The 19,463-nt window shown below is 37.9% G+C and overlaps 2 protein-coding genes across 2 annotated transcripts in view; both read left to right on the top strand.

Annotated features, from left to right (window-relative positions):
* The first annotated feature begins 706 nt into the window (after positions 1–706).
* Positions 707–17,387, top strand: PNISR (PNN interacting serine and arginine rich protein). Its single transcript, XM_005418339.2, has 11 exons — positions 707–2,786; positions 4,003–4,188; positions 5,979–6,205; positions 7,879–8,065; positions 8,332–8,522; positions 9,120–9,257; positions 10,270–10,369; positions 11,076–11,129; positions 12,399–12,569; positions 14,095–15,196; positions 15,437–17,387. The coding sequence occupies exons 1-11, from the start codon at positions 2,699–2,701 to the stop codon at positions 15,465–15,467; spliced, it is 2,475 nt and encodes an 824-aa protein (XP_005418396.1). The 5' UTR covers positions 707–2,698; the 3' UTR covers positions 15,468–17,387.
* Positions 17,388–19,390: 2,003 nt separating this feature from the next.
* COQ3 (coenzyme Q3, methyltransferase) overlaps positions 19,391–19,463 on the top strand; it is a 7,912-nt gene continuing 7,839 nt past the window's right edge. Inside the window, exon 1 of the mRNA XM_031066594.1 lies at positions 19,391–19,416. The gene's annotated coding sequence lies outside the window, so the exon portion shown is untranslated. The remainder of the gene's footprint in view (positions 19,417–19,463) is intronic.

Below are 19,463 nucleotides of genomic sequence, written 5' to 3'. Positions count from 1 at the left end.
CATTTGTTGTCTTAGACCTTATTTATGATCTAAACAGGTACTTCAGTTTGTCCGTAGTGAGGATCAAGGCCTGAGAGTAAAGAAAAAAAAAAGGCAGAATACTAAGTTTCCATTTCAATTGAGAAATAGATATACAATTGTGTTACCTGGAACATGTTTAAAAAAATCTGTAATACTGCAGATTTTAGGACAGAGATAGAACAAGTCCAGTAAAAATAAATCTCATCTAATCCTACCACGTAAAAGCTGTGTGTAGGAGGTTCCAGTTTAGTTGCCTTTGTAGAAGTGGTCTTAATATTGTTACACTTTGATAAGAGAAATTGGTATTTAACTGTGTAATTTGCATTCAGTTATATGCAAAGCAGTCTTATTAGTGAAAAAACCAACCTTTTGCTGAGTTTTAGTGTAATTCTACAAATTTGTTGCAACATACTATATGTTGAGGTAAAAAAAATGCCACCAGAATTAGTGAAATCCATGTTGATTATTGCTAGTGGGATTTAATAGTTGGAAACAACGGGAGTGGTACCATGAGGCTGTGTACTGCAGTGGTGGTCTGAAACTCCAATTCTTAGAACTTCTAATATGTAAATAAATTTATTTTGACATTTGAAAGAATCTTTATTCCGGATGGAAAGATGAACTGGGGGAAGGAAGAAACATTTACTTACCTTTTTATTTAGGGTGAAAATAGTATTTGCAGTTACTTCCTCATATCTAGTGTATGATATATGTGTCTAGGAATACCTGGAGAGCTAGTTTAAGGGATCAGCTAAAATGTTGCATTAAGTGCACTAGTAGCCACCCATACACTCAGCTGGTATAAAAAAGTTAATTTCCTAGGTACAGATAAAAATGTGAATAGAAAGAGACAAGAGAAAGGGTGCTGTCTTCACTTATTAAAGGTTTGGATAGCATAAAAGTATTCATGAAACGGGAAAAAGCCTCCATACTTAGTTTGGCGAGAGAGGATAGTGAAAATAATGAAGTATTAGATAATTTGCCCAATACTCTCCCTGTTGCCAAAGTTGATATGGTCTTGTTTGAACCCCCCCTTCCCAAAATGCAGCTGAAGGTTTCAGAGCCACAGGTGTAATTTTTGTATAGTGTTTACAGTAAGTGATCTACAGTTTTTCAGATAAAGGATTTCATTTGACAGAAGTATGCAAAATACAAGTTTGTGTTCATCTCTGCATGGCCCAGTGCCCCTGATGTTGAGTGCAGCTCTTTGTGTGGTGCACTTTTGTGGAGTGATGCTCCCTGCCTATGCAGTCATGCAGTCCCTTGGGTGAGCTGGTGAGCACAGGATGCCTTTGTGAGCAGGTTCCACTCCAGCAGCTTTGTCCCTGTGCCGAGAGCAGGCTCTGTCTGCGGGGTGTGTGTGTCCCGCTCCCTCAGAGCCACTGGGGCAGCTCCTGGCTGGCCACCCAAGTGGCACTGGCTGCTTTGAACTGGTTTGCTCTGAAGCAGAGAGGCTCTGTTCATCTATTCTGTATTGCACTTGGCTGTGAGCCACGACTGGGTCCTGTATGCTGCGCCTGTGACCTCAGGGAATGAATTTTTCTCTTTCTTTTACGTTTGGAGTGTTTGAAACTACCTACATGCTTGATGTTTTAACAGTGTGAACTCAGGGATTGTATGTTAAATTCCATGAGGATATATTCCATTGAATGGAAAGCCTGTTGAGAAGTTCTTAGCAGATTGTGTAGGGCAGAGAGGGTCACACTCAGTGCATTCCTACCATACTGGTTTTTGGGAACAGCTTCTGGAGTGAAGTGTTCCCAGAACTGTTCCTAGTCTTTGTCTTTGGAGAAGCTGTTTGGAGCAGTGCAGGTGGCTGCTCTCAGGTCTTCCGTGTGTAGCAGGTTAGGCGTGTGCTGGAGGTACAAATGACTGGGAGGAGCTGGTGTGCCATTGTGGGCACGCCTGCCTGGACTGCTGTGCCTCAGCACATTGACACAGAGCTGGCCTTGGAGCTTCCCTGCAAGCAGGCTGTGGAGCTCTGCTGCTGCCATCTGGAGCCAGGGCTGCTGCTGCCTGCTCAGTGAGGATATATACAGCACACCAAAAATTGTTTCTCATGATTTTAAGGGGCGGTGTGGTAATTGTGTGGTCCTATTTACTTTTCTTTCTCGGATTTTAAGGTCATATTTAGAAGTTAAGAGTCTGTACAATGCATAACATGCATGCGGGCACTGTCTTGTACCTGTGCAGTTCTCCTGTGCAATCATTAACAATGTGTTTTACCATTTGGTGACTTTTGTCTTGCTTAACAGCCTTGCATGACACTTGTTTGAAGAAATACACATCTTTTCCCTAAGAAGTAGGCAAAGATACCAATCATGCCTTTTATATTTTGACTTGCTTTAAATTGCATTTAATGCCGGTTGAGATCTTGTCGTACAAACTTGCCATATCTCTCCTTGAACATCATTTAGTAGTTAATTTCTTTGTGAAAATACAGAGAAATCATACTAGACTCCTGAAATCTTACAGTAATATTTCAGATATTACTCCAAAAGGATGAACCATTTCCTCCAGCTTAAAATATTAAGCCAGCATTGCTTCAGCTTGCTTTGCAAGGCTTAACTATATCTGCAGTTATGTAAGTTTCAGTTATGTGATATTTCATGGGCATCTATTTAAACATACAACTATTATTTTTAGTTGAAATATAGACTATATAAAGACTTAAAAGATGTGGGATCAAGGTGGACAACCTTGGCAGCAATGGCCTTTGAACCAACAGCAGTGGATGCAGTCATTTCAGCACCAGCAAGATCCAAGTAAGTATATAGAAGGCTTTGTGGATTCATTCTTTTAATGTGTTGTCATTTAAATTTTTGAATCTTCGTAACAGAGTATGACTCATAGTTGCCTTTGTAGCTGCTCTCAAGATAATACATTCATGATGCTTTTCTGAACTAGAAAACATACAAAGGTTCCAAATGTTTTCACAAGGTTAATATATAATATGCAAATACAAGCAAGAAACCTGACTTATCCTACACAATTTACCACCATTTTACCAGTCATACAGATCAACATTTAGACCTCTGTTACTAGATATGTATCCCTGTCAGTTCTTTAGCCAAGCCAAATCCTTTGTTTGAGAGAATATGCTTTTTTATTCAGTACCTGTGTGGCAGAAGGATTAATGCAGATTATATATACAGAAAAAAAACTCACTGGAAGACCAATGCAGTTCTTGATTTTGGTTACAGCAGTGATAATCATGATCTCTTGTTTGCATTTTTTCCCCCACCAAAACCACCAAGTGCTTTAAAGAGTAGAACATAATATACCTTAAATTGAGAATGACGTGCAACAATTCAAAATATCAAGAGAAATAGAGAAATGGATGAAAGTGAAGATGCATGTTTAATACTAAGGCAAAGTGATCAGGCACACAGGTTTTACTGTCACTTTAATCTCTGTTAAATTAATTGGAAGGTTTTCCTAATTTGATAATAAGCAGAAGACATACTAGTGTTGTTATCTGAGAGTGCAATTTATTTGTTTACTGATAGGAATGACAGTAAAGAAAAAGAATGGGAGAGAGAACTGTAACATAATATCTGGCAAGTGTTATATGAAGAGGGTACATTGAAGAATAATTTTCCAACTATGTATCTTTTTTACTCTCAAATCTTCATGAATTTATAATATAGGGATATGTATATTAATTTCTGATGTCAGAATTAGCTCACATATAAAAAAGTGCATTACTACCACCCATTCAATGCTAATGTGAATGTAAAATAATCTGCCTTGTGACATTTTGAACATATGCAGAGCAACTGTACTTCAGCAAGTGTGTACACTGACATTTGCTTTGTTTCTTTTACTGTACACTGTGAATAAGTTTAAATGGTACTCACAGTGCTTGCTGAAGGTAAATATTGCCCATTTATCTTGAGCAATAAGACATGTAATTGAGAAACAGTGTTAAACTTCAGATGTGTGAGTTCTAACCTTTTTAACTTCCTCTGTTTATTTTAGGCCAGATTGACTGGGCTGCATTAGCTCAAGCATGGATTGCTCAGCGAGAAGCCTCAGGGCAACAGAATGTGGTGGAACAACAAGGAATGATGCCAAACGGACAGGATATTTCAGGAATAGAGTCTGGTCCAAACAACCATAATAATTTTCAGGGGGATCCCAATTTCAACAGAATGTGGCAGCCAGGTTTGTTTCCCTTCCTGTTCATTCCTTTTTTTCATGTTTTTTCATTTTATTCTTGTCAGATTTTTTTGGTGCAAACATGCCTTGTCCCTCAGGCTTCAAAATGCAAAACTACCAGTTGATTTGTTAATCACAGCTCCTACTTAGAGAGCTACTGTTGCCTCTCCTGTAGTGTAATACCTGCTTCTGGCATGATCTTGAAGTGTACAATGAGTTCACAGTATAACTGATGCTGGCTTTAGATGTCATAAAATCTTTAAAAAGGAAGATCAGCAAAAGTCCTTGTGAAAAATATGGTTTTATTGTGTTTCATATACTTAGGATTTACCCTTTTTAACTTGGGTATCTGATTGTCAGCATTTTTCAGTCGTTGTAAGTTAAAGTTGATTGTACTCTTCTGTTAGTATTGATTATTTTCTGTATTGTTTACTTCCTCCATACTTTATTTTTTCCCAAAAATTAATTTTCTTTTTAAAACTTCACAAGATGCCACTGGTAATAAGAATGGGATAGAAATGGGTTATTTTCTGCTAAGAATTTTTTCTGAAATTGTTTTCTGAAAGCTGGGTTATGACACTATACTGTAATGCAATTTGAAGTGTATGAGCAACATAGTAAGCCTATGTGCATGTCCTAAGTTGTTCTGGGGAAAACTGCACTTCATACTTGATTCTGGTAATGGTTGAAAGAATAACACTCCCAGTTTTCACTGTCACTACCCAAATTTATTGAAATGCAACATTTAATATAAGTAGGCTTAATATGTTATTGGTAGCTTTTATATGTGCATAATAAAAGGGAGGTAGCCATCAAGTTTCACCTACCTGCACTAGGCTACAAGTTATTGTAGGCAAATGTGAGAATTTTTAACTTTTCTATGTGGTAGAGTGTATTCTAGCTGTATTTCTGTACAGTAAGTAGAAATTTTCACAGAAATAGAAAAGCTATAGTAGCACTTTTTAGTTGCTACAGTAATAGATGCAGTTATGATGCAGATGGGAAGGACAGTAAAAATTAGAAAAATGTGCTAAAGGACTGGATGGAAGGTAGGAATTAACCTGAGAGGCTAGATCCTAATACTGTTACTGGGGAGAGTTATAAGGCATCTCTGTCATGGTCTATAAGTATCTGTATAGTGCACATAATTTTTGTCTTTTTAAGGAGTCAGTCAAAAATTATGGCCACATGAGCTATTAATTCATTCCTTAGACCCTTTTCACTCTGTTAGCCAATTGTAATGTATGTTTGAGGGCTTATGACTATAGCTTATTCTGGGACCTGTGCTAGATATTGAGCAATCCAAGAAATCATCCATTATCAGGACTCAAGACTTTGGAGCACAGGTTTCAGTGGCTGTGCTGCTTACAGCACCGTTTTCCTTCCAAAGTAGGTATTTCAAGTCTATTATGCAAAATAGTAAAATAGCTCCTTGCTTTCAAAATTGATGTAGAGAAGTAGGAGCAGTTTTTTAACAGATTAAGCAATTTGTAAGTCTTGTGGTGAGTTCACTATTACTAGAAATTTATAAAAACAAATTTACAGGATGTCTGTGCCTGTCCTATTCTGTCCCCCTACTGCATGTTTCAGTTCAGCTATAGCTATTTGTATTTCCTTCGTTTAGTTGAAGAAATTATTGAGACAGTATAATACAGGCTGCAGATTGATGAGTCTCCTTGCTTTATCATCTGTGATGCTTTGAGGAACCTTGTGATAAATGCAAGAACACTGAGTGATTGGTGACTCATATAAATTATACTAACTTGGTATCGAATTGTATTTTAAATCCTGAACAGAATGGGGAATGCCTCACCAGCCCCCTCACCCACCTCCAGATCAGCAGTGGATGACTCCAACCCCCCCAGGTCAAATGGAAATTGTTCCTCCGTCAGAAGACAGCAACAGTCAGGACAGTGGGGAATTTACTCCTGACAACAGGCATATGTTTAACCAGAACAATCACAACTTTGGGGGACCTCCCGATAACTTTGCAATGGGGCCAGTGAACCAGTTTGACTATCAGGTGAAACATATTTGTTGCTTTAATACTGTAGGCACGCAGAGTCCCTTCCATGGACGTGTTCCTCTAATATCATCTAGCGGCGACTTTCATTCTTCAGTTCTACCAACATCTACAGAATCTGTTATCTGCTAAGATACATTTTAACCAAACACTTGACAGAAGATACTTTAAAGTTCTCAGTTCTGTTCAGAGGCCAAAGGGTTTTATTTTTCTACAGTATTAATGAGAAATGGCTGTTGTCTGCAGTATTAAAATGAATCACTGTGTTCCAGCATATAAATTAACATTATGTAGTTTTGTGTTTAAAAAAAACAAAAAAGAGGAGAAGGAAAAAAAAAATTCAGAAAGGTTTGCTTAGATATGCTAGATAATGTACCACGGGAAAGAGTCCTGTATTTGCAGGGAGATAGACTGGATGATCCATTGATCTTTTCCATATCTATCTACTGTGATTCTTTGAATAAACAATAGTATTTCTAAAAAAAAAAAAAATCCATATCCACTTTTTTCTTCATTCTGGCATATAAGTTGTATAGTATAAACATGTAGGTGGTTTTGTTGCTAATAATAGCAGGGTGCATTGGACAGACCTTTAAACACAAAGAAGTTTATTATCTTCCCTCTATTTTCAGTATTTTTCTTCAGATCTCCTGATGAAAATGACAAACTAGCTGTCTAAAAACCTACCTCCTGTTCATAAACAAATACACGGGAAGATGTGCAGAAATTTTTTTTTGTTATTTTCTAGGCTATTTTTTTATCTTCTAGATTATTTTTCTCTTACAATTCTCTTGTTCAACAGTATTGTTAAATAGGGAACTAATAATTTTCCAATACGTGAGTTTATTATAATTTTTGTTTATTGTCATGGGACAAACTCTTAAAATTAGCTTCTCTAAATACTACAGAAAACTTGTTTTGCATTGAATAAAAGAGAGATGCTTAACCTGAAATTGTAGTGGAGAGTGACTTAGTGCTAGTCACTTAAATAGTCAGCGGAATATTTGATACTGTACCCTTTTTCCTGAACACTCTTCTTGAATAGTTTCATTTGACATTTCTGGGCAGTAAATATTAAAATAAAAAACTCCTCATATATGCCTCAAGACTTGTGATTTTTGGGTTGTATAGAGATTGCCCAGAACACAGGATCTGTACTAAAATTGCATATTATGCATTTAATATTTTAATCAGCCATATTAATAAGACCTGTGAAGGATTACTGGAAAGTGCACAGTGCAAAATTCTTATGCAATAAAAGGCTGGTCTTTAAATTTTTGTTCTCATGCTGTAGTTAAAAGACTGCTAACATAGCTAGACTTTTAAATCTTAGTTTTGTACACTCTTTATTTAACTGCATGCTCTGATGCTAAGCTGGCATGGAACTGATGGAGATAGATGGTGATTATAGAGCTTAATGTTTAGCACAACATGAAAGGAGATTGGTTGAAGCCCTTTCAGCTTTTATAAGTATCCTTGCTTAAGTCTAAGTTTAGTCATTAAATATTTAAAAAAACACTTGTTTCTTGGGGACCACAGTAAAACAGATTGAGAGATCTCAGTAGCATAGAAATCATGGATTCCTACTTGCATGGATTTTTGTAGACTGACTTGCTCACATGCTGCATTTAGTGTTACCGTGTGAAGAAAAATAAACTGCATTACTCTTTCAGCATGGGGCTGCTTTTGGTCCACCTCAAAGTGGATTTCACCCACCTTACTGGCAGCCAGGACCACCAGGGCCACCAGGTCCTCCAGCACCTCCTGCACCTACTCAGAATCGAAGGGAAAGACCCTCATTCAGAGATCGACAGCGGTCACCTATTGCGATGCCTGTGAAGCAGGAGCCTCCGCAGATTGGTACATGTTAACCACTCCTTATGAAAAAATCTAAAAGCTGTATTTTATAAAGAATTGCAAAATTTGAAGACTTTTTTCTTTTAAATAGCAAGTAAAAGAGCAGGGAAAGAAAAAGCAATTTTAAATGGTTTTTCCCCACAATCAGATGTGGGACTTGTTTTGATGGGGATAGGGGGTTTACTTCTTTGTTTAGGGGGATATTTTAATTCCTTTTTGTGGGGGGAAGGTTTTTTCATCTTGCAAAACTGTAAACCTTGCTTATGTAGATGCTGTGAAGCGTAGAACTCTGCCTGCCTGGATTCGTGAGGGCCTGGAAAAGATGGAAAGAGAAAAACAGAAAAAATTGGAAAAAGAGAGAATGGAGCAGCAACGTTCACAGATGTCTAAAAAAGAGAAAAAGGAAAGTGAGGAGGTTGAAGAAGGGGATGGCCCACGGTTACCTCAGAGAAGTAAATTTGTAAGTATAAGGGCTTGTTTTTTGCTCAGGTTTGTATTTCCTGAAAGGTATCAACTTTTTAGTCTCTTAGAAGGAGAGACTCTGTGTTCCTGGTTACTTCATTGGTTTTGTTTTTTAAAGTAAGGTTACGCTGCTCCTCTGTTGATTAATTACTTGATATTTTGAAGTTTTTAATGGCTAAGAGGTAGAAGTATATAATTTGATCTGTAATAGCAAAGAAACAAGGATGAAATTGGACTTTTTTTTCCCTTTTGGAATGTACAGAGCCTTTGAAAGTCAGAATTCCAAATCAGCAGCTGAGAATATTCAGATACCTGTATTTGCTAAACTGAGCCAATTTAGGAAACCTTGCATTGCCTTCATTTTATCTTTTTTGTAGTCCAAAGTAGTCTGGCAGGGAACTGACAACTAAGTATTTTCTTAGCTTGTGTGGGTACATGTACCTGCATATTTTTTAGGAAGGGAGAAAACAAATGGTTTTATGATAACTTGTAATACAGATTTCAGTACAAAGTAAATGAAACTGACTATTAAGAATAGAAACTAAGGAGCTTGATATTTAAGTTTTTCCTGAAGTGTATGATGCTGTACTTGTAGGACAGTGATGAGGAAGATGAAGATGCTGAAAACACAGAAGCTGTTAGTGTTGGGAAAATCAGCAGGAGTCCATCCCCAGCTCCTCAAGAGGAGCAAAGTGAACCAGAAATGACAGAAGAAGAAAAGGAATATCAAATGGTATTAATAATGTAGTTCTCACTAAGTATTTCTGTTTAATTGCTCATGCTTTTCAGGCATATCAAAGTAAATGACTTTTTCTATGCCCGATGCTGCCAACAGAGGTGCAGTATGCATTGTACAGTAAAGCAGCGTTATATTTGCATCTGTTCATAATGCTGTCTTTCTCACAGAAACAAGGATATCAGTTATGTAACTCATATTTAGCACAATAGTGCAAGAATGTAGTGAGTATAATCTTTGCATTAATCTTTACTAATTCTATGGTTTTGTTTCACTTACCAAATTTCTGAAACGTTTTAGTGATTAAGTGTACCCATTTCAAATCTGTGCTTCAGCCTCAGTTCCTGTGAAAGGGAATTTAAGAAATGTATTCTTGCAAGGAAGTGCTGCAGCCCTAAATCCAAGATCACCAACAGTTTTACTGTGTCTGCACAACCTTCATACTTGTGAATTCTTGTTAATTAAGGCCCTGAATTCTACTTAGTTTGATTAATATATTTTGTAGAGCATGTGGCCAGACATAAACGACATGGGGAACTAGCTACCACCTCAATTTTTTTTTCAATTTTTGTAGAAAACATGTAATAATAAAATGCTGCATAAGTAACCTCTGATGATCTTTACAGGCAGCATACCAGTCAGAAAAGTGCTCTTTAGTTTTTGAAAGAATAATTGGAATCAGTCTAAGTACATTTCTGATTTACATATTCATTGTTATAATCATTTTAAACATTAAGATCAGTGCCTGGATAGCTGTGTGCAACACATGCAGATACAGTTCACAGTCAAAATAGAAACTTTAGAGCTGTGAAATCAGGTCAATTTAAACAGCTTCAATCTTTTTTTTGTTTTGTTTTTTAGTCATGTCTTTTGAAAGAAGTTATTAAATAAAATATGCAGGAGATGACTTTCATAGTCATCAAAAGAAGTGAAGCTGTATGGATATAATTTGAATGCAGAATTTATTCAAGATGTTTTGGCCTTTAATTCTATGTGCAATTTTCTTCAGATGATGCTGACAAAAATGCTGCTGACAGAGATTCTCTTGGATGTCACAAATGAAGAAATCTATTATGTGGCCAAAGATGTTCACCGTAAAGCAACTAAAGGTATGCCGGGTTTGGGAGGTTTTTTCTTTTTAGTTTCTTCTGCAAAAATTCTGTATTTGCATGTCTTTAGAACATTTAACCTCCATAGTTCTCCCTCAAGAACAATTCCAGTATAATGCATCCAACTTGGTAGAGTTCAAATCCAGTAATCATGTACTGTTGTCCTGTGCAGTGTATTGTGAGTTACTTGAGTTATTCCATTTTTTTCATACAATTCATTTCAGTTAAAATGGTACCTGTGTGTCAATGGCTCTTGAGTTGTAGCTGTTCCTTACTACTATCATCTTTATCTCAAAGCTGTTCAGAAGTGAAAAGAGATGAACTTTGAGTCCTCAATTAGTAATTAATTTGCTTTCACTATTAACATGTATTGTACTTACAGAACAGATTATTTTAACATAACAGAGTTAATCTAAGTATCTAACTACTGAAGTTGAAAATTATGTGCAGATGCTGTAACTTGGAAAGTGATTTATGAGTTTATATTTGGGTTTTTTCGGTTCGCTGTTAATTTGCAGTTAAATTCTAAATCTTCATGGTCAGAAAATCTAGAAGTGGTTTTAAATGGATGATGCGTTTTTAATGTTTCTTCTCTCCCTCCAAAGAACAGCAATAGTAGTAGATTTAACAATACCATAGACTCATGACTATGAAATCGTGGCTATTTGTGTTAACATGTTGTTCCTGTTGTTGATGTGATACAAAGCTCCTGCAAAGCAGCTGGCACAGTCCAGTGCACTGGCTTCCCTCACTGGACTCGGTAAGTATGTTCCTTATTTTTGAGAGGGCTTAAAGGGGGAGTTTCACTTTTGCCTTGCATTTCTAGAAATTGCATTTTGAAACTAGATTTTAATTGCCTGGGAGTATGGGTCACTTTCTGATAACTTTATCATTATCAGCACCTTTGTTTGTTCCACAGGTGGTCCTACTGATATATAAGTGGGATAGTTGCTGGAGTAAAGGACTAGGCAGTGTGATTTAGTGTATGAGAATCTTGCCCTAATTTTGAAAATACGTAAAAATTTCAGATAAATTTACTTGTCAAAATATGATAGTTTCAGAAGCACACTGCAGCCTTCAAAGAAAGGAATACTATTTCATACTTTTCTTCTGTTTTGATCCATATGAACCAGAGGGGAAAGTTGATAGAAGAGTAATGTGAAAGTCCATAAATAAAAATATGATAATCTTTGTAATTATTATTTTATTGAGAAGCTACATAAACACAAAGGCTCCCATATCATATACTGCCAGAAACAACACAGGAAAGAGAGATTGAAATTCCAGCTTGAGACACAACTGCAAGAGATTTCTTCCAACATGACTTTTATCATCTAAAATGTACTACAGCAGTGTCAGTGATCAGTTATGTGTTCATTACATGGAACATTGATGAATTAGATTAAATGTTATCATCACAAGTATTCATGTTTTGAAACTAACTCAGTAATGATGCTAAGGACCTCAGACTGAAAGAAATCCATGTCATGTTTAAACTGACTTTATCCTTATCAGTCCAGTAGTTAAATATCTCTGGGGGAGAAGAAAGTCTGTTTCTATTCCATCTCCATACCTGTCAAAGTGCAGTGTTTTCTAAATCATATGGAAAAAATTGATATGGCATTCAGAATTTCTGTAGCCTTGGACTATGGAGGCAGCTGAGATGTCTTCTGGGAAAGATCCCAGGCATTTTCTGTCCCGTTGCTGATACGGAGGCAGGCACTGTTACAGTCTCCACAGGGAGCTTTGCCTTTCCATACAATGGAAAAAAAGTACCATGGTCACAGTGGTTGCTTGCTGAAAATAAACAAGCTGTTCCAGAAGGAGTAGAAGCAGACAGTGACCATCAATGCAGATACGGGGGCTTTGAACACACTGGCAAACAGCACTGGCACTTACCAGAATAAAGTGACTTCTTCAGAGACGAGGAAGTGAAGGAAGGGCAGTGTTACTCTCCTCTTTGCCTCACAGAAGTATTAAGAGCAAAGCTTAATCTTTCCTCGTGATAGACTGGACTTTATGCACGCAGGTGGACTGGGTGGTTATGGATCAGGAGACAGTGAAGATGAGAGGAGTGACAGAGGCTCTGAATCATCTGATACTGATGATGAGGAATTACGACACAGAATAAGGCAAAAACAGGAAGCGTTTTGGAGAAAAGAGAGAGAACAGCAACTACTACTAGAAAAACAGCTAGAAGGTAAACCATATGATGTCTTCTTACTGTGCCACTGTATATGGAGTTTACTACTTAGTGTATGTAAATTGACGGCAAAGAAACATGTTTTAAGCAAAAAAAATATGAAACTGAATTTATAAATAATGTTTTTAAAATTCAAATTTAAAAAAGCCAAAACCCTGTGATTTACTTCTGTTTCTCCGTACAAGGTAAAGTTTGTCCTTTTGTACAAGTAATGTAGGCCAAAATGGTAGCACATTTGATCCCAGTGCTGAAGAGCTGTCTAAAGATGGATGCAGTGTTAAGAAGTCATGACCAAGTTCACAGACTGGAGGAGAAAGTGCTGTTATGGTAGAACTTCAAATTGATGGTTTCTTCCTTTAACTTTTTATTTAAAAGCCTGAAAATAAGACATATGGAGCCTTTAATGAAAGGCTGGACTAGCTAAACTTTTGGTTTTCTTAATAGTCCTGTCTCTCTTTGAGTGTTGGAAGATGTATGCATAAAAGCATAGCCATATGGAGAGTGTCTGAGTGATGGCCTATGACCTCTGTCTTCCTAGTGCAGGAAGCCAGATGTCAATGTGGAGACATCTCCATGGGACTATTTGCAGAAATACAAAACTAGGGTGTAAAGCAGCTGATTCTGTATATCCATAATACTGAAGAGTGCTAGTGCAGAGTCTCATTTGTAGCAGTGTTTTGGAAAGGTAGAAGATTTCTAATGGACAATACAGCATTATCTAATATACACTGGCTTCAGCCTGTATTGCCTAATAACTTGGGGACCAGCTGGAATTGTTTTCTGGGTTAAATTTGACCATTAGCTGCCATTTGGATTACTCTGGGTTTCTGGATGCAGTTTTATTCCCTAAATTAATTCAGGAAATGATGGCCCACATCAAAAGCCCGTTTTTAGGCAAAAAATGTATGTCAGTTATTTTTTCTGGATTCAATTTAAAATGGGGAGATAAAGTTGGCAGTGATGCAAAGAATCCTAGATTGAATAAAAATAATTTTCATTTTGGAAACCTCTGAGAAATGCTCTGAGGGTCTCACTATGTGAGAAATCCAGCTTCTTCAGACCAGACAATAATCCTCGAACCCAGATGAATGGGGCTCTAAGAAAGGCAGGAAGCACCAGTACTTCCTGCTGTATTGATGAGGAGTCTTGTAGGAAGCAGAAAGGGAGAATCAGATATGCAGAAAGGTTGCAAAAGGAAAAAGTCTTTTGTGTAGATCATTTCGGGAATTCTGGTGTTCCAGTATATTTATTTGAGAACTTCATCTTAAACCATTAAAACATGGAATAACATCAATACTTCTAAAATGACTCGGCTCTACTTCTTCTAAACCAAGAAGACAACTTTTCTAGAATTATAAGAAAAGAGAGTGGTTTGTTAAGTAGTTGGTATAGTGGCAGTGTTTTAATTATAAGTATTATGAGAGGTGCTTGGAAACTTTGGTTTTGTCAATGTAATTGTGTGGAAATTACCGACATACTGCTCAAAATTAATTGCATTTTGTTTTCTGTGTACTTTTTTCAGAAGAAAAGCTACAAAATGAAAAAGTTTCAAAAGAGATGAATGAATTTATCAACAAAGAACAGAATAGTAACTTAGCATCACAGGAGGCAAAAGAAATTGAAGCAGATATGGTTCATGAAAAGAAGAGATCTCCAAATGCAGTCGCTCCTGATGTAGAACTCAAGAAAGAGGGTAAAGAGAGGACAGGAAGGAGTGGGTCAAGAAGCTCTAGCAGTGGTAGCAGCAGCAGCAATAGCAGGAGCAGCAGCAGTAGCAGCACAGTATCCAGTTCTTCGTATAGCACTAGCTCAGGTAGCAGCCGCAGCACTTCACGTTCTTCCTCTCCCAAGAGGAAGAAGAGACACAGTCGCAGTAGGACGCCGTCACATAAAGTTAGGCGCAGTAGGAGCAGGAGTTACTCCCACAGAAACAGGAGAGAGAGGAGTAGGAGCAGGGAGAAAATAAGGGAAAGGAGAAGATCTAGTAGAAATCACAGTGCTGAAAGGGGGGAGAGGCGGAGAAATCGGAGTCCTTCGAGAGAGAGAAGCTGGGATAGACATAGAAGCGGCAGCCGCTCCAGAGACCGGCGAGCCAACCGTGCGAGCCGCAGCAGGAGCAGGGACAGGCGTAAAGCCGAAGAGCAGCTTAGAAGCCCTACTGGAAATAGGCACAAACATAAAAGTGAGGGTAAAGATCAAGAAAGGAAGAAGGAGCAGGGTGGAGGTGTAGATAAAGACAAAAAAAAGAACAGAGAAAGGGAGAGAGATCAGGAAAAAAGAAAAGATAAGCCCAAAAAAGAGGAAAAAGAAAGTAAGGCTGGCAATCATGATGACAGTAGATTAAAGAGAAAAAGAGACAGCGAAAGAACTTTCTCTCGCAGTGATTCAATATGTGTGAAAATAATAAGACAGGATTCCAGACAAGAAAGCAAAAAAGTTACTACCAAAGATAGCAAAAAACGATCAGGCTCTGAATCTAGTGCAAGGAGTAGTTCTGAATCACCAGGAAGCAGTAAAGAAAAGAAGTCTAAGAAATCGAAGCATATTCGGTCATGCTCCATGGAGAAATCTCAAAGGTCTGGTAAGAAGGCAAGCCGCAAACACAAGTCTAAGTCACGATCAAGGTAGTATACTTTTTAAGTATTTTGTCTGACTTTTTAAAAGTTTTTTTATATTCGTCTTCATGTGTACGGCATATGAACCTTTTTAATAAAGTATGGTATTTATTAAACTTTTTGTCTTAGGCGAAAGTAACTTTGGAAAATCTTTTAAAATTATTAATTACTAAGCCTAAAGTGTGTGTGGGTTTGGGGGTCTTTTATTTTTTCCAATTAACTTTTTCCCCCTTTTCCTTTATTTTTCAGATCAACAACTCCTCTTCGTCGTAAACGCTGAGGAATTTATGGCACCAGTGCTATGACGTTTAAAAATTCCATGAGTTATAAAAGGCTTGTCTCATTATAGAGGCACATTGTGGCTATGTAGGTGAAACCAGAATCCTTTTTTTTATTTGTAAATAGGTGTATTTTTTCCAAATGCTGCTCAGAATAATAGGATTTCTTTGTATTACATTTTTTCAAGAACGGTAGTGCTTATTAAGACTATAAAACAGGCCATTCTCTTTCAGCTGTAATGTTCTTAAAATTACTATTGAATGTACCGTGATGTCAATAAAGCTCTTTAGTTCATTTTTTTGTTTAAAATTCTTGCACCTGAATTTTGTGGTAAATGGTAGAAAGTACTTAAAAAAAAAGAAAAAGAAAAAGGCAGCTTTTTTGGTATAACAGATTTTTAAAGTACTTGAAAAAGATTTAACGTGAAACACTTGTAATCCATGGACATTATAAGATTACTTTATTGGGGGTGTGGAAGAACAGAGAAAAGGCATCTTATTTTTCTTTAGATATGTGTAATAGGTTTTTTAATAACCCTTTTTTTTTGGTCTAGCTGGTACGATATGCTGTTTGTGTAAAATATGGGTCACTGTAATACAAACTATACTTAAACAGACTGAACCCCATTAGGAATATGTGCGATTAACTGATCTCATGTGGCAGTGTTAAGCTCTGGAACTATATTCCTCACCCAGTTTTCAGAGAGATCTTTGGATGTTCAGGCATATTACACACATCTCAGAATTTCAGATGTTTTTATGGAGCATGTTTATAAACATCACTCAGTACACATTGGAAAACTGACAATAGGTTAACTTTACATTTTGGCACATGTATTAAATGCGTAGTGAATATTAAAGCTGGTTCTTAGTGTCACAAGAATTATGACTTGTGTAAAGCTGATACATTGATGTATTAGCAATGCCACTAAATTTTTGATTTTAATATGACCATAAAATGAAAGAGGTCACTGATTACCTGTTTAAGGAAATTGACTATTGCTATTAGAAACAAGAGTGTGAAATAATAGAAATTAAAACAAACCAACAATACCCAACTCTAGGCCAGTGACTGTTACAGAAGAACATAAATTCAGGGAGAGATCTGTGCCTAAAAGGTCTGGCATGACACCAGTTGTGAAAAAGGTAAAAGGCTTAACATTGAAATAAGTTCTCTCTGATTGGCTCTGTCTAAGAAAAAATGGTACTCGTACAGGCAGCTTGGAAAGCATGTCTTCATGAATAGATAAATCCATTTAACTAAATCAAATTCAGCTATGCAGCTTTTTTCCACTGTAATTTTTTTCATAAATAAGATGCAGAAATGAACTGCTTCAGGGCAAAAAATGCATTTTAACTATATGTTTAATAAGCAAGCTAATTGCTAGTGAATACATGCATGTTTATCAAAACACTGTTACAGATAAATAATCAGTTATAAATTATAACACCCCCCTCAATTATATATTTCACATAGAGTAAGCAGTCATATTTACTGGCAAAATAAGGCATAATTTACAACACACAACTTTTACTTGCATTGGTAGGAATATAAATAATGATGTATTGATTCAGTCTCACTACACTCTTGGCCCTGGGTAAGAGAGTTTTTGGAAAGTAGGTAGCATAACAGTTCAGATGTCCTAGAAGGATGTCTTGTGAGAGACAGAAAGAAACTAGAAGTAAGCTTAAGAAAAGCTGTTGAGGAATACAGTTTCCAGGATGCATTGAATTTGATTTTCAGTTCAGATTTTATATTCTCTGTCTAATAATAAAAAAGATTGTGTATGAAAAGCTTTATATACTCTGCCAACAACTGGAATTCTGTCACTTCCTGTAAATATGAAAATTATTTTTTTGACACAAATGCACTTCTATGGGTAGTGACTGTATGCCAATAAAAAGAGCATACGATCTCTGTATTTAACTGTTTCAGAAATCTTACTCATCACTCAGTAATTACATACACGCCGGTATTCTTGTCAGCATCACATACATTAAACTTCTTTGGGCTTTGGAAACTCCCCTTAGGAATGTCTTTCACCAGAAAAGGCTAAAATTACAACTGCTCTTTTAATTCCATACATCTGAAGTTATCCTAAAATGTGCAAATACATACAAAAATGGGAATGTATTGTTTTAAAATGAATGCTGCAAAAACATTTCAGTGCACTACAGGAAAGCAATACATAAGATTTTGAATGTCATGCAGCAGCATGGCATTTGGAGGCATTTCCCTTGAAAACTTTTTTTAAACAAATGAGGGATGGTGTGGAATCAAATGAATAATGATTTCCATGCAAATTGTTCTGAAGGTGAATACAACCAAGCCCATGTCTGTATGTGCCCCAAGGAGCCTGCTACACCATGGAAGAACAAGAATTTTCTGTGGCCATGGGTAGGCCAAAAAAGAGTAGTAGAGTAAATATTCTGACTTTAAAGATTGAGCAACTACATGTGTTCTGAAATATGGCACAATAACAAAAACTCTGTTCTGTATTTGAGGCTCTATCTCATGGAATAGCTACTTCTAGTTTCAAACAAGCTTGTCCTGTTAAGTAGAATACATGGCCAGTGTGCATGTATTTACTTGCTTGTAAGCAATTCTAAAATCAAAAATATAAAAGCAGTGGCAACATAAGGTTTGGCTCTCTTGCTCAGATTTTGCATTTGCTTTGCTAAATGAATGCCAAGTAATAAAGTTGAAAAATATGTGGATGCATGCCTTGAAGGAAGGCTTAGTTTTATCTCTTAAGGAGACTATCCATAAAGGATTTGTTGGAGCTCTGTGTCTTTCAGTAGCTCTGAGGTGTTATTAATGACTCGTAACTCCAGTGCACTGTGAGCTTTGTTGGATACTCAGGTGAGTAGAGAAGTGAGGCAGGTACATACTAAGCAGGTTTGCTATATGTTTAATTGCTGTCAAGCTTTTTTGAGCCTTTTCAGCAGTCTTTATTTAGCTTTAAAAAGAAAATAATCCAGACTTTAATTACTACATGAATTATACTGTATTTACAGGAGACCTGTAAACAGGCAGATTTCAAGCAGTGAGGGTTGTATTACCAAGCAAGGTCAGTTCATAAAGCAGGCTGGCACTAGAGGGAAGTCAAGCCAGGACTGGTTATACTACTCCAAATTTCCTGCAGCCCGGAGGATGCTCCTGCCCTTGGCGTTGTGCAGGCTGTGCCTCCTGCCTGTGGATGCCAGCATCTGCACAGCCAGGCAGGGAACCCGGCTGGGATCATCTGCCTGGCAGGCACGGGAGCGCTGCCAGCTCGGCCTTCACGGCTCACCTTTGCCTTGCTCTGCACTCCTGCCTTCCAGGTACCTTTGGTTTTCACTGGGCATTCCTGTTGGACCTGCAGCTCAAAAAAGTGTCAAAAAAGGAATCTTCTAAAAAACGTGCTTAATTCTTTTCCATTTGTGTGTATCAGCCCTGAACTGCCAGGGCCACTCACCTCAGTTCGGTGCCCTGGGCAGCAATGCCTGCGAGGGAGCAGGGAAAGCAGAAACCCTTCTCGTTCCTGGGCCACAGCCTGGACTTCATCTGCAAACCGCGACACGGCAGCCTCTCATAGAGGCAGCGGCATGTCAGCTCGGATGGCTCCCGTGAGGGGGCTGCCCCAGGCCAGCACGGATGGCTCCCATGAGGGGGCTGCCGCAGGCCCAGCCATGCCGGGGCCCAGAGGTTGTGCTCCAGGCCGCAGTACCGGCTGCTGGGATCGCTTCCCTCCGAGCCTGCCCCGAAGCGAGGACTCTTGTACTTTGAGCTGTACCCTACAAGCCCGGTGTGTTTCTTGGTAATGGAGAGGCTGAAAGCTGTGGGCTCGTCGCTCTGTCATCCGAACGAGCCTCTGCTTGCGGGTCTTTTCGTGTTCCAAGGCAAGGCAATGACGGGGCACATATTAAAGCAGAGTTGCTCCAGATGAAGCCCTGGCGACAAGTGCCACGGTAGGGGCTGGCATTCGCACCGGCCCCAGCACCGGGCGGAACCTTCC

The sequence above is a fragment of the Geospiza fortis genome, unplaced genomic scaffold (genome assembly GCF_000277835.1).
Source record: "Geospiza fortis unplaced genomic scaffold, GeoFor_1.0 scaffold53, whole genome shotgun sequence".
NCBI lineage: Eukaryota > Metazoa > Chordata > Aves > Passeriformes > Thraupidae > Geospiza > Geospiza fortis.
This window is presented reverse-complemented; position numbering and strand designations above follow the sequence as displayed.